Source organism: Artemia sp. Qi Xiang Cuo, chromosome 12, assembly GCF_049724085.1.
Source record: "Artemia sp. Qi Xiang Cuo chromosome 12, ASM4972408v1, whole genome shotgun sequence".
Classification (NCBI taxonomy): domain Eukaryota; kingdom Metazoa; phylum Arthropoda; class Branchiopoda; order Anostraca; family Artemiidae; genus Artemia; species Artemia sp. Qi Xiang Cuo.
The window spans coordinates 69,579,706-69,595,881 of record NC_142805.1 but is presented as its reverse complement, the minus strand read 5'-3'; the positions used below and the strand labels follow the sequence as shown (position 1 = coordinate 69,595,881).

At 35.2% G+C, this 16,176-nt stretch overlaps 1 protein-coding gene across 1 annotated transcript; it reads left to right on the top strand.

Annotated features, from left to right (window-relative positions):
- The first annotated feature begins 13,480 nt into the window (after positions 1–13,480).
- Positions 13,481–14,551, top strand: LOC148946451 (zinc finger MYM-type protein 1-like). The gene has a single exon (XM_089097705.1). It carries the CDS (start codon positions 13,481–13,483, stop codon positions 14,549–14,551), a length of 1,071 nt encoding a protein of 356 aa, XP_088953831.1.
- The last annotated feature ends 1,625 nt before the right edge of the window (positions 14,552–16,176 follow it).

Here is a 16,176-nt window from a genome sequence, read left to right as displayed (position 1 = left end):
TTTGTTTAAAATAAACATAAAAAAGAAAAGAAAAAGCATAAGAAAAGGCATCAAGTGGTATATTGACTTTATTCAACTATGTGAACTGTTCATTATTTAACAAAACATCTTTCCAAGAGATTGCCTAAATACAGGTATGGATGCATTACTCAGTTTTATTCATAAAGCTCAACTACCTGTACATATTTTGCAGTTCATATTGTTGACTTACAAATAAAGTGAACATACCAAGCAGTGCCTTTCTTTATGCTCTTTACAAGTATAATAATTGCTTCTCTTGGAAATTTAAATTTAACCCCTTTTTGAACCCAATGTCTGTGAATTCTATAACTTTTACAAAATGGAATTATAATAAAATAGTAACTTTTAAAACAAATGTTATAACCCATATTTATATCCAAAAATATGGAATGAAATTATTGTATTCAAGGGTCCTAAAAGGGCTTAAAATTGAATTTGCAAGAAAATTAATTATTATAATCAGAAAGAACATAAAAAAAATAGCATCTATTGGTGTATTTACTTAATTTTTAGGTCAATAATATGAACTGCAAAATATTTGGTAAAATTGTACTTTAGCTACTTTGACTATCTTGGAAAGGCGTTAGGTTAGGAAAATGAACCTTTCAGGGATGGGTCTATAGGCTAAAGTATGCCCAGGAAGGTATTTTGAAGTACGTAGACTACCTCCACTCCTTCTCTCTCAAGGGGGTCCTGGACTTTTAAAAATCTGTGTTATAAAAGTACCACCTTACATAATGGATCTTCTGCTTAAATGGAGTACAGCAAAATTGTTTACAGCTTCACAACTTTGCTCAATCCCAATTTATAAGGTCTTAAAAATTTGCAAATGCATTTCCTAAATAATAAAAAAAAACAAATTGATATGGCTTGAAATTTTGCTCAAATAACAGGAATTGTATTTTCAGAACTAAAGCCAGAGAAAAAGAAACTGATAACTGAAAATTAAGGTATAATGTTGTTTTGTCAAAATTTGCCTACCTGTCATGTAAGCAAATTTCAGGAACCTCTATAAGGAGAAGAAGTGCAGGTAGGTACTTCAAAATCCTTTTCCAGGACATACGTACTTTAGCCTATAGACCCATCCCTGAAAGTTTCATTTTCCTAACCTAACCCCTTTCCAAGATAGCCAAAAGCAGCTAAGCAGAATTTTACCAAATATTTACCCAACTACTTTCCAAGATAATAAAAAGCTGCTAAAAAATAACTTTACCTTAGATTTAATTTGGTAGGCCTACTGTTTTATTAGCTAGGCAACAAGCAAGACAGTCACTTGAGAATAGCAAAATCAAATAGGCATTACCAGGTAATTCCTGACACAGAATAAACAAGGGGTTTCTCATTCCAGGAAATATATTTAAACCTTAGTTTTTTGGGGTTTAGGGGGTGGGGAAAGTACCTAGGTTAGGCTATGTATTTTATATATGCTATGCTTTACCCCCCACCCTCTAATGTGCCAATATATAGCCAAAATTTGTTTATATTATATAGCCAAACTATTATATTTTCATTATATTTTGTTTTATTTCATTAGCATTAACCAAACTTCACTTCTTGCATGTTGCCTAGCTAATAGAACAGTACCTTCAATTTTACCAATGTAAGTAACAAGTAGGATAGCAGAAACAGGCCTTTAATACATGGGCTCTTTCTTCATAGGCCTAGGCTAAACCTGTCATAATAATACATCAAATTAAATACCTTAATTGATCTGAAAACACAATAAATTCAAGAGGCACAAATGGGTTTGACCTACAACCAATGCTTCACAGCCATAGCCAGAATTGCCACACAATTGTTGAGTCTAAGCAAAGCAGATACTTTGAAGGAGAGCTATTCATTAGTTCAACAGCTTAATGAAATTCATAGGCCTAAAACAGGACTTCAAGCAATTGGTCACATACTAATTCCTAGGTCTAACATTACCATTAACTTTTTTCAAATTCTTTGAAAAAAGGGCTGCAGAACTTTGGGTATATTTTCTTCAAATTCTTCCCAAGTTGACTAACCCATCTAATACAAACTTGTAAAAGAATTTCTGGTAAATTTTTCGCTATTCATACTATTGACTTACAAATAAAGTAAACATACCACTTGATGGCTTTTTTATGCTCTTTCCAAATATAATAATCATTTTTTTCGGAAATCAATTTTACCCCCACCCTTATATATACCAATTTAGGGTATATATTTGGACATTAGGAGGGGGGGGGGCGGAAAGTTTAAACTTACCTCTCATTTACATCACAAATAAAATTTACACCCACCCCACTAATGTGCAGATACATAAATTGTGCCACCTGCATATTTACCACAAATCTAAGCTTTGCACCAATATGGTTATTATTAAAATTATAGATCAAACCCTTGAAACTAGGCCTATTAGTTTATAGATTTACCTAGAAGTTGGAAAGACCTGTTTTGGAAATAGGATACCAATTATCCTGTTTAGATGTAGCCTATACATCATTTCAGTATTATTTACATATTAATATAAAGCTGATTGTTTTCTGATTCTAAAAATGTAACTTTTATTGCTTGATATTTATTCAATAAATCACAAATATTAAACATAATTTTTGCTTTTCAATTGCTTGACAAAACAGACCACATTTTGAATTTATGATGACAAATTAGAATTAATAAATAAATAAATTACTCCCACTGGGCTGACTCCAGTGGGAGGTAATTGGGCTTACATGGGCATTGTGTCATACTACAGCAAAATAGGACCAGTCCAAAAACCCATCTCTATTTTTCCAGAATGCCAAAGAAAAGTATTCTTTTACCCTAGTTCCTTCCTTCAAGATAAGCTTTGTCTTTTCTGATGTTCAGAAAGTTGCCTGACAGCAGGGTTGCCACTCAGTCCGTTATTTTGGTGCCACTTTGGGTGACAAAAAAGTGTCAATTTTGTATAAAAAGTGTCAATTTCTAAAAATTTGCCGCTCGCGACGCTTCGCGTCGCTCGCGCTCAGATCAAAAAGCTTTTGAAATTCAAAATATTGGACAATCCGCTTGGAATCACCCCCGCGTGATTTCCTGCATCTTTAAATTCTCCAACATGAAATGTCGATCTAATGCCATCTATCAACTATAAAAAAAAAAAAAATTCTATTTTACTTAGTCGGTGCAGATTTCCAGCTTTGCGCAGCACTTCCACTCTTGTCAACTTTCCAGCCCCCTCCTAAAAAAAAGCTAAAACGCAAATGATGCTTACTGTTTAAAATAGGAACTCGTCCCACAGAGTACTTTCTTCTCTTTTTTTCCGAGCAGTCTTTGTTCTTAGCGTGAAAAAGGAACGGAAAAAGAAAAGAGGAAAAACCTTGAATTTTTTTTTTCTTTTGAGAAAACGGAAAAAAGGGACAGGAATACTTGTCTACATTAAGAGTTTTTTATCCAGTTTTTCCATAAATTGGACTATCTGGATTATTACAGTGCATTCAGGTGCTTGAAACTTATCTTTGCTTCGAAAATGCTGAAGAGAATGCCATGAACATAGATCGTAGCTATTGATGAACCTTTGATAAACACAACTAATAGTGGCTCAGACACTAACTATTTCAAATAATTTATTTGGCAAAAACTAAAGGAAAAACAATAAGACAGCTATAGCATCTAATCTGTTTATCACAACCTGAATGGAATAAGTTTCATGAGAACTGTCACCACTCCCAGTAAAGTTTTCTTTAAGATGTCTCCAGGGACTAGGGCTTAGGAACAGTCAACTAGCATTTTCAGTATCAATATGAAAGTACCCTTATAATAAAACACGAGCATTTAGAGTATTAACGTTAAAGCACACTTAAAATCAAAAATTAGTGGGAATGAAATAACTAAAATGAGTAAGTGCATCCAAATTCAATTTATGTAATGATGTAACATAAATTTAAGTAAGAAAAACAAGGGAAATTAGATTGTGATTTTGCTAATGATTGCATAGGATTTAAGATAATGGAAGTTTTGGTATCAATTTTGTTTTTAGTATGATGGTAATGTATGACTATTCATTTGTCCATTGTCTATAACCTATTGGTAGTGAATTTTCAATTTCAAAAATTGTCCTAAGCATGTCTACCGGATCTGTGACAATGAATGGGAAACTTTTATTTTCTGCTTGAAGAATAGAAAGGATTACTGTTTCTATTTTCTTCACTAGCTTTTTTATTTGGATTGCACCCTTTCTCATTTCTTTGTTTGACTTGAATGACTCTTTTTTTTCTCTTTTTTTATACATATTTGTCGGCTGACAAATACCTCTTGAACGAGATTAGATATTCATTCATATTCAGAACAAAACTCCTCTCAATCATCCCTGCTAGTGACTCCTGTTTCATAGTCTTAGTCTTTCCGTGCTAGTGACCTTCATAGTCCTAGTCTTGTCCATGCTAGTGACTCCTGTTTCATAGTCCTAGTCTTTCCGTGCTAGTGACCTTCATAGTCCTAGTCTTGTCCGTGCTAGTTACTTCTGTTTGTGTTCTTACGGGCCTTTTTGAGGCTCTACTGGGCTGTTTCAGGCCTCACTAGCCTTTTTCTGTTCGCACTAGCCTGTTCCTGTACCCAATAGCATGTTTCTATTCCCACTAGAATTTGTCTGTTCCCACGCGAAAGTTTCTGTTTACACTAGCCTGTTTCTGTTCCCACTAGCCTGTTTCTGCTATTAGTGGTAAAGTCTCTCCACTTAAAGATTTTACATTTCGGGAGGATGGTTTGAGGCGTCTACAAACCTCTACTGGGAATTTTTGAAATAATTCCTCCTTTAATAAGCTTCTTTGGCACCCGCTATCTACAAAACATTTTACAAAATTTTGGTCTGCTATTTTAGCAGTCCACATAAATGGGAAAGAACTTGGTTCAGTTTTTATTTTCCTGTAACGCACTAAAACAAATATCTTCATGTTGGTTAGAGGGAGGGTTTGTAATTTTATTTTCAGGCTTGGGACGTACCTCCTCTAAGTCCTGGCCTGATTAGTTTTTTTTTTCAATGGGATTTGGTGCCATACATTTGTCTGCACTATGCCCAAATTCTTGGCACCTTATACATGCTAGATTTTTCCAACAATCATTACGATAATGTCCGGCTTTTCCACAATTTGTACACTTGATTCCTTATAATGCTTTAAGTCGCTAAAATGGGTCTACTTATAAATTGTATGAGAATTTTCTCAGTACCTTGGTTTAAGTTTACCCTCAAGTTTAGTATTATAATTACACACTCTTGAGGATGATTAACCTATGAAGCTATTTAGGTAAATTACAGACGCGGATACTAAAACTTGTAGCAAAGAGAAAGAGAAGGAGAAGAAAGAAAGAATCTTAGGAAGATAAAAGATAAAAATCTGTCTGAGCTTCCCCCTTAGGTTAAAATATCCCTTAATGGACACTTTTTCAAACTTCTCTGTCTTGGATAGGTTCCAAAAACTGAACACACACTTTCTTGTGAGGAACAGAGGACTAAATTTTACCAAATTTTATAAATTTAATAAATCTTCCCCCACTTAAACAAAAGTTGTACCGAACTTGAGTACCGCTGCGACCAGTTGTAAGGTTGCCCCTACTAACAGGGCTAATAAATTTGGTAGCGTGATATAGGCTGAGGCGTTGGATAAGAATCGGTACTCAGAATTCAGTGTCAACTGATTTTATTATAAAATAAGATAAAATGAAAAATGTTCTAATTCTATCTATGTTGGCTATTTCCAAACCTCTTCTAAGGTCAAAAGATCTACTTGTTCACATCCACCCATGTATATCGAAAAGATAAAGATTTAAGTTAATCCTAAGCTAACGAATGTTTCAACTTAAAAGGGTTGCACTTGAACAGCTAGTCAAGGCTTGACTTCTGGGTTATAAAATCCTTTAGTTCAAGCTATTTTTGAGCTAAGCTAAGAATAACCGTACTTGCTTTTAATTCCAATTTTCATTAACCTAAACCAAGAGATTCTTTTATTATTTCTTGATAGGATTGTGTATTCCTTTGACCTTTATTAAGCTTTAATTTTAGCAGGGAAGCTTAATTGAAAATATCTGGACATAAAGGTTTAGAAATTCTTAAGCTGGTAATATTGTTCCACTTTTTTCCCTGACCTTTCTTATATAAATATTAAGGTTACTTTTGTATAAACAAGCAGTACGGGTTAACGAAATGAAAGAGTAATAAAAAGGGAACGGTGTTCTTCTTCGTATAAACGTCTGAGGGTTGCACAAAAGGAGGGGGGTGTTAATTTATGATATTGTACTATAATTCCAATTTTGGATATAAGGTCTTTATAAAGTCAAGCTAAGCCTCAAAGGACTCTAGGCTGAAAAAGGGAGAGCCCAAATGGCTACTAGCTTTCCTTTCTTCTTGGTTGAGGTTTCCTTCCTTCTTTAAACTCTCAGTTATTCAAAGCTTAAATTTCTGGGAAGAAATTTACTTTGGCTTATTCTAACCTTAAAAAAATGCTGTTTTGTCCAGATGGTTCAAGCCTTGTTTAGGTGAAAATACGAAATGAAACTATAAGTCCTAAGATCATCAATTTCTCTTATATACGTATTAAAATTATCTCCAAGTGACAGAAAGCCTTTTTGAGGTTTTCTTTCTTATTTTAACCTTTATCTTCAAACTTTTATCCCCAAGGAGAATTTCAGACCGACAGTGGTAGCTTATCGTTATTACAAAGTAAAAACTTACTCTTTGTTCGATTTCCAAAAAAAGACTACCTCGTTTCTGTTACTCAATCTCTTTTTTAATTTCTGTCTATTTTTTTTTTCTTTCCTGTCATTGGTCAGTGACCAGTTTTATGTCATCCTAATGATAGTTCTTTGTTCAAAGATTGTTTTCCACTTTCTCTATTAAAAAACCCTGTTTTTTGGTCATGTGATTCAAATCGCGTAATATACTTGTCGTTGACCCCTTGAGTTTGAAACGGCAGTCCGCTATTTGTATCTGCATTTTATGGTCCTTGTTGATAAGGGTACAATTGTTCAAAATCCTTACACAAAGAAATTTAATACTTCGTTACTGCAAAAGTCATACTTTGCTATCTTTACAATTTATTCAGGTTATGATGGCTTTCCCACATTTTTACACACTGCTAAACTGAAGCTCACTTAAAACTAATAAGAAAAAAAGGGGGCTGAGTATGGACCCCTGAGGGAGTCCTACATGTAGTGCTGAAATACTAGATAGCTCATTTTGCACCCGGACTTTGTATCTTCTATCAGATAGGTAATTGAAGAGGAACTTAATGACTCCATCCGGGAAATCCATCCCTTTCAGAACTTGACAAATGAGATACATGCAAATGTGGTCAAAAGCTGATTCAAAGTCAACTGAGACTGCTATCATGATCTCACCGCTATTAATGGCATTTCTTGCAGCTGCTTCAAGCTGGATTACATTGTCTACAGTATTAAGCCCCTTACGAAAGCCAGCCTGGGAATTAGGTAGGAATCTATTAATTTCCACAAACCATTCTAACCTCCTATGTAGCATCTTTTCAAAAAGTTTTCCCAACACTGGTAGTAATGAGACAGGCCTGCAGGAATTGATTAAATCTGGAGGTTTGCCTTGTTTTCTAATTGGGATTATAATGGCCTGTTTCCATATTCTTGGGAATATTTTGTAGTCCATGAGCAGTTATATACACGAAGTAAGGCATCCTGAAAAATTTCTCCTGCATTTATGATCCATTGGATACTTATGTCGTCTTCTCCTGGTGCTGAAGAGGAATTAGACGACCTTATAGCCTCCTTTAACTCGGATTAGGTAAACATACATGCAAGTTCCTTCTTGAAATTTGTCTTCTCATGCAACTTGCACACTCTAGGCCTTCCTCTATGCACTGTGAAGACCTCTTTCTTGAAATGAATCGCAAATGCTTCAGTAATGTCTTTGTTGGTCTTTAAGGTGGTTTCTGTTGTTGTATGTCAAGGGATCTTTAAATTATAAGTTTTGTTATTGCCAGCCATTCGATTTTTAACATTTTATTTGAAGGCACATTATGGTTAATTTCGGATGAAAAGTCATTCCAAGCTGAGCGCTTGGCCTTCAAAACTGTTTTCCTCACTAAAGCTTCAGCCTTCCTAAGAGCAACGAAAGTTTCTTGGCTTGGATGCCTCTGGAAATTCTTTCTTGCTTTCTTTTTACTTAGAACTGCATTTTTGCAGTCTTGAATGCACCAGATTTTGTTAGACTTCTTTAACGAAGAATTGGGCATTTGGTCAGAGAATTTCTTGATTGAGTTTCCTGCTGCTGTTAAGAGAGTGTCACTTGGTTTTTTGGCTTTAATTTCAATATCTTCTTCTAGCCTGATAGTAGATTAATCAGTGCTAGCTAATATGTTTTTGAAGAGGGTCCAGTTTGCTGTCTTCAGATTGAATCTCATGGTTGGTGGAACAGGAGTGTGTTTTGCTGCATAAATTTCGATAAGGGTTGCAGTATGGTCGGTCTGAAGATCTAGCACAAGAGAAATCTGGATTTGAGACTCAAGCCATGTTGGACCAATCTGCAAATCAATCGTTGATGAGGTATTATTCTTGATATTGTAGTGGGTGGGGAGGCCATGGGGAGTTAGAACTGTGAAATTGTTAGAGGTGAGGATAAATTCTTCTATATTCTTACCCGCAATGTTGGAGTGTACACAATTTTTCCATATAGGGCTATGAGCATTAAAGTCACCTAAAATGACAGTGTTTTTATCTTTTGTTTCTTCTTCAAGCACGGTTTTAATATCATTGCTGCCATTAGGATTGTAAAAGGATGTGATTTTTGAGGGATGTCTCTCTTGGAGATTTAAATTCATGCTGCCCCTACGAATGTCATTCCAGTGCTCTCTCTGGAATACTGCCTAATTCGGTGTATCCTTTTTTATGAGCATTGATACTCCTCCTTCTTTCCTTCTGGTTGATCAATTCTTTCTGTAAAGATGGAATCCAGGTACAACTACTTGCCTGAGACTGTTTAAATTTGTTTTCTGGAGGCAAACAAGATGAATATTATGCCTAATAATGTATTCGATTAGTTCATTTAGTTTTAAACTATTTAGAGACACGATGTTCCATTGCAAAATCTTGAAACTATTCATGGATGGTAAATATATCCTCCATGTTTTCTTCTGAAGACAAAAATTCTGAGTTATCATTACTTGTCACTGAGGGAGCATTGCCCCTCCGTAGTTGGTTTGTCTTTTTGGGTGTCTCTTCCTTAAGGCCAGAGGAATGATGACTTGAGAGGGCCTTGGTTCTTTGTCCTGTCTGGACTTGTTTTACTACATCTTGAGAACCAGGAGGAAAGGCCACTTCATTCCTAAGTTTTTTCAAATTTAGTTTTAGCTTGTCTCCAAACTTCTTGGCCTAAAAGTGTAGTAATTGCTTTCCTTGTTAGAATAGTTTTGACTTGATCTGATTTTCCAGATTTCGAGATGAGGTGATTTAGAGTAAAAAATGTGCCCAGCTTTTGGGATTCAAAACTGTTCATCTGATCAGTAGCTTCAAGTGTTGAAGCTGTGTTTTGATTTTGCCAGGTCTTACCTTTGGCTAACTGGTATATTCTTGGAACATCTGCGCTATTGTTATTACCCTTGAGGGTCTTTGAGTAAGAAGTGCCTTCATAATGATAAGCTTGGATGTCGGGGATTTTCTGCACCTCCTTAATTAGGGTGACGACAGCACTTGGCTTTGGAGTCTTAGGTATTCTTGCTGCGACGATTGAGAAAGGAATGTTTTGCTCAGTTGAGATTCTGAGAAGGTCTGCTCATTGTTGGTGGGTTGGGCATAGATCTTTTTCAAATGCACTGTTCCCTATGGTCTTACAGTTTTTGCAGTATGGCTTAGGAGCAGGACAGGATGATGAGTTATGGTTGGCTTTTCCACATTTGGAGCAGGAAGGATTTGTTTGCTGGCAATTGTTTTTAGTGTGGCCATGTACATGGCATTTGATACAGTATAAAGGCTTGGCCTTGTAGGGCTTGAAAGGGATTTTTTGCCCATAAAGATATGCATCATGCTTGAGCTCAGTTTTCATTGCAACCAAGATTGCTTACTCGGCGTCAGGCTTTTTCCATTTCTTTGGTTAAGCCTAGTCATATTTGTAATGGTAAGAGTTCTTCCTGAAGAGTCTAATAGCTCAGGTTTGATTTCTTGTGTTTCCAAAGAAAGATCAATTCCATAAAATATGTATTGGAATTTCTTTTCTCTGATCAGTTTTGTGGCTTCAATTCCTGAGTTAGTAAGCTTAATTAAATTAGAGGTTTGCATTACTTTATCAGCTCCTACAGCATCTTGGAAATAAAGTTCTGTTGTGTCTGATTTTTGGACATTAAGCTCAAAGTTAACTCTGGTTTCTTTAAAAATTGCTTTTCTGATTAATATGATAATTTAGGACAATTGGACATGGTGGAAGCTCTGAAATTTTTTGTCTTGCATTTTTTGAGGTTTGCATTACTTTATCAGCTCCTACAGCATCTTGGAAATAAAGTTCTGTTGTGTCTGATTTTTGGACATTAAGCTCAAAGTTAACTCTGGTTTCTTTAAAAATTGCTTTTCTGATTAATACATGATCATCTGTTACGAAAGGTGTTCCATTTTTCTTTTTAATTGATACAATATGATAATTTAGGACAATTGGACATGGTGGAAGCTCTGAAATTTTTCGTTTTCTTGGTGACTCAGTTTGTTGAATACTAGAATTTCCTGGGGGTGATTTTAAGAGTCCTTTTTCTTGGTTTGCTTTTGCTTCTTTTTGGGCTTGCTGGTGCTTTTGGTTTGATTTTGGAGGTGATCGCAGCATCTTCATGGGTGCCAATAAGGGGGGGGGGGGCGGCCGCCCCCTGGCTGAATTACGTTGCCTTACATTTTTTTTTGAGATTTATATTATATAGCATTGAAAGTGCCGATTAGACCAAATTAAACATATGCTTCCCGAAAGATCGTCAAAAGCTGAAAAAGTTTAAATATGTTTTGGGGATCCCAAATAAGAGCCCTATAAGTTTGAGGCAAACTCTGACTTCTGCTAAAGTTTTGAGGGTCAAAAACGCACGAAATGTTCGTATTTTTTTTAGTTTTAGTTTCTAATCTTCATTTTAGGTATAGAGGCCTATATTCCCGTTTAAATTTACAGAAATAAGGTTGTATGGTTCCCCCAAAATCACCCAATCACGTTACCACCCCCAGTGATCTATCATTAATGACTATCCATCCCTAGCGAATATTACTTTACTTGCCATACATTTTTTCACTGCCTTACTATCTTGCTCGTTTATTTTTGTCTGTTGTGTTACTATGCATAAAAATGATAGACGGTTCTTCATATGTTGACAAAAGTATTCTCTTTCTGAAATGAGACTAAACCATTTCGATTCGGATGTAGTATTCCTAATACTATACGATTCTACATCATTCGGGGTCGTGGTCAAAACTATTGAAGAATTTTATTTGAAGTTGGATTTTTCAGTTGTATTTTGGGTTCTGAAATTGAACATCTAGAGGAGAATTCTTTTGAATGCCGAATCGTAAGTTTAATTTTTTTTTTTTTTTGCTACTTTGGTTTCGGACATACTGTATTAATGTTTAATACCTAATGAGTGAACGCATGATATATTGAATGAATTGATCTTTTGGTGCTTTCCCATTGTGTGGGCCTTTCGGGTTAACCGCTATAGAGTAGGCAATGATAAAACCTGTTTTTGTCGTGTTAACCACTACAAAGTAGGCAATGATAGCGTGGTTTTCATTGTGTATACGATATTAAACTGTATTTTTTGGGGGATTTAGGGGGGAAAGGTACATAGGTTAGGTTAGGTTACGTATTTAATATATGCTATGCTCTACCCCCCAGCCTTACCCCTCCTAATGTGCAAATATATAGCCCAAATTTGTTTCGAAACTATTATATATTCATCCTATTTTATTTTATTTCATTAGCATAAACCAAACTTGACTTTTTAGAAAGGCCGACATAATGGGAAAGTACCGATCTTTTTTTCAGGAATTCTTACCGTTTAAATTTTGTTTCATTTGGTGTTTAAAAAATTAAGTTCTTTATTTTCAGAGAGATGTATTTCCCATGCCACCTGCTCTCCTCAAACGTATTCCCCTCCTTTCACAATTATCATTCTGGTTCGTCACCCGTGTAATATTTTCGGTAGGCTTAATATTTTAAACTGCAGTTTAGGATCTTTTTTCAGTCTTGCGAAGCTGTTAGGTAGGCGTAGAAAATTTAACGGAAAAGATATTTTGCTCAAATAAGGGATAGCCTAGTAAATTTGTTTGAATATTCGGGCATATCTTTACAACTTCTAATGCTTGAACCACTAGTAACCCCGAATGAAGGCTCTTGAGATAGAAACAATAGAATTAAAAGTGTTTTATAATTGAATTTCTTCTTAAGAACTCTCCCTAAATACAATCAGTACTTACGTATTAGCCAGAAAACACGCGAGAGGTGAAGTTTGGTTAATGCTAATTAAGTAAATCAAAATATGATCAAAATACAATAGTTTAGAAACAAATTTGGGCTATATATTTGCACATTAGGGGGGGGGGGGGTAAACCATAGTATAAATTAAATACATAACCTAACCTAGGTACCTTTTTTGGCCCCACAACCCCAACAAATATTGTTCACGGAATGAGAAAACCCTGTTTGCCTAGAGCGCCCAAGGAATTCTCTTGATAAAGAAGTTGCTTAACCAGTTTGTTGTATCATGTTCGCTATACAATATCTCGTGTATAATCTGGCTAATACGTAAGTATCATACAATCTTCTTACCGTAAATATCAAAAAAGTTTTTTATCATCTGAAAGTAGGCCTCAGGAGCAACGTTAAAACGAACAAGAATTATTACGTATATGAGGGGGGTTGTCGTTGTCCTCTCTTTAACATCACGTTATTTACGCTAAGGTTTGAATTTTGTCCCTATTCTGTAAGAACGATTCCTGAAACACAATTGCAATTTAATTAGGACATAAAGAAGCTTTTTTAAAAGTACTAAAAAATCTTAGCGTTAATAGTCAGGTGTTTAGAGGATCATTTCTATTCGTTTTAAGTTTTAAAGCTACTCCTTAATTTCAGGTGAAAAAACTTTTTTTTTATTTAATTCCTGGTATTTTAATGTACGCTTGCCGAAGAATATTCATTAATTTGCAGAAATCGTTGCAGATGTTATTGAAAGCCCTGCTGGCTTTGATTAATGGCACCTACATTACTTATTTGCTAGTTTGGTGTTTTCTATAAAACTCGTTCCATTTAAATCAAAATCATTCCTTTCTCAAACAAAACCCTAACTCCAAACTACTAATGAGGCAGTTCTAATAGATATATTTTCTTTATTTTTAGAAAAATGGATATCTGGAAGTTTTTTTAATCAAAAAATGTAAAAAATAAAAGCTAGGTTTGAGGAAACCTCGCCTCCAGAAAATAAAAAAAGATCTGCAGTTGCCTGATTTAGATGTCTTGTCATGAACAGCCAAAGAAACTGTAATGGAACAACCTTCAACTTCAAGAAGATTTGTTGAGTTTCAGCAATCCTTACAATTCAAAAACACGAATGTTAATGACAGTGTGGTTGAAAGTGTTGATTTGGGGAGCTTTTTGGAAAAGCCAGGTATTTCTGATTGTAAAAAATACGAATTGGTGACAAAGCTAAGTATAAACTGTTATTCTCATGATTTCAAGAAAGATGTTTCTATTATTGGTAAAGATACCTGTAAATTTAAGGAAAGCTGGTTGTATGCTTATCCATGGTTATTGTATTCGACTTCACTAAAAGGCGGGCTTTGTAATTATTATGTGCTATTTAAGCCAGCCTTGAAGAGGGGCATTTTTGGCTCTTTCGTGATAAAAGCTCACAAGGACTTCAAACATTTTCATGAAGACGCACGGGATCTTGCCAAATCCCAGTGGCACCACGAAGCTGTAATTGATGCTAATAACTTCCGTGATTCAATGACGATGAAGAAAAAAGACATCAAAGAACAACTGGATTCTGCTATATCTGATCTTATACAGATAAACCGAAGCAAACTTACATCAATTTTAAAAGTAATTATATTTTGTAGTACTCACGACATTGCTCTCCGTGGAAATCATTCAAATGGAGGAAACTTTCAAGACCTATTTCGTTTTTGCATTGAAGCAGGAGATCAAGTCCTTAAAGACCACATAACGACACATTCAGGAAAAGCTAAATATACATCTCATAATGTCCAAAATGAGCTGATAAATATTTGTGGGACTATACTACAAGATACAATAGTCAAAGAAGTAAATGATAGCCAGTCATTCTCTTTGCTAGCAGATGAGACTGCTGATATTAGTGGGAAAGAGCAGATGTCAATAGGGGTACCCTACATAAAAACAGATTCAAACTTTGTATGGGTTGTCAAAGAAGAATTTATGGGTTTCGCCGAACTTGAAAAATTAGATGCAGGAAGTATTGCTGATGCAATTTTGCATTTCACAGACAAGATAGGACTAGACATGACAAAGTTAATTGGTTTAGGATTTGATGGATGTTCAACGATGGCCGGGGAAGATACTGGAGTTCAATGAAGAATCCAGGGAAAATATCCAAAAGCGGTGTATTTTCACTGTGCCTCTCATAGATTAAATTTAGTTGTCAATGACCTCAATATTGTACCAGAAATTAGAAACACAAAAGACACAATAAAAAAGTGATCCGATTCTTCAGAGAGAGCACTCTTAGAAGGAAAAGGATCCCAAAAATTCCTATTCTGTGTGAAACAAGGTGGTCTGAGAAGTACAGATGCATACGCAACTTTTCAAACAATTTTATAGCCATCAAGGAAGCTTTGAGTCAACTTCCCACTGACAATGAGGCGAACCAAGAAAGGCGTTCACAAGTTTTCAGTTGGATATTGCAACACCATCAGTAGTTTTTATCGTATCTCTAAAATTCATTTCCAGATACTCTTCGTACCTTGAGCCAGTTGTAAACAAAATGCAGTCAGTAGATTTTGACCTACATGCTGTATATATGCACGTGAAAGGGAAATAGCTAGGGTTTTTCGAAAGCAGAGAGTAGACGCAGTCACGGAATTCGAAGGGACTTTCAAGGTATTAAAACAAACCTCTGATTTACTGAAATTGAAATCAAAACACCTAGGACCACTGCAAGACAAACTCATCGCACAAACATTTCTATGAGTAATCCAATAGATTACTGTAGGTTAGCTGTTTTTATTCCTTATTTGGACTCGTTAATTGTGTCACTTGAATCGAGATTCAATGACCACAACAAAACCCCGTTAAAGGGAATTCTTATTCACCCCAACATTTTAAAAAACACGGAGAAGGATACATTTGTTAATGCTATGAAAGATCTATCTAAGTTCTATGACAATGAAAATTTAGAAGTGGAAGCAAGAACCTGGTACGATGTGTGGTAAAACAAAGACTGTGGTGAGGAAGTGAAGCTCATAGATCTCTTCTGTGAAACTACAATTTTCCCGTCAATTATGAGAGCCCTTGCTAACTATCTAACCATCCCACCAACAACATGTACTGTGGAGAGATCCTTTAGCACCCTGAGGCGAATTAAAACATGGCTGAGGAGCACTAAGAGCCAGGAACGCTTATCAAGTTTGAGATTATTAAGCATTCACAGGTGTAGAGTAAAAGAGCTCAATTGGGAAGAGCTGGCTATAGACAAATTTTCCAAACAGAAGCGAAATCTACAATTTCCTTTTTCTGAAAAGCTATAATTTTGTGATTTAAAGATCATATGTGAGTTTCTTTTCATGAGTTAATTAATTTTTTTGAGATTTGGATAAATCCAAATCTTAAATCCGTTTTTTAATTTTTTTAATTTTTAATGATTAAAAATTTTTGATTATGTTGCGAACTCCAGTTTTCCTCATTATATTCACATCCATCATTCACTCCACTTTCAAAGGTTTTAACAGTAGAAAATCTAATTTAGAATTGGTAGATTATAGAAAAAAAATAAATATGAAGACAAAAATTTGACCTTGGCAAATGTTGTGAAATAGGAAGTTTAGAACATTTTTGCAATTTTGCGATTTACTAGGTTCTCCTTTTAGCTTGATGATAACGCTATGAGGTCTATATCTGATATAGACATATAGTGGGAAGTCGAAAGTTTCAAAGACGGTATATTTGAATAAACGCTGATCTGGCACATACTAGGAACTGTA

Bases quoted from the DNA above. Each gene is read 5' to 3' on its own strand.
- LOC148946451 (XM_089097705.1), top strand. From the start codon at position 13,481: ATGGAACAACCTTCAACTTCAAGAAGATTTGTTGAGTTTCAGCAATCC.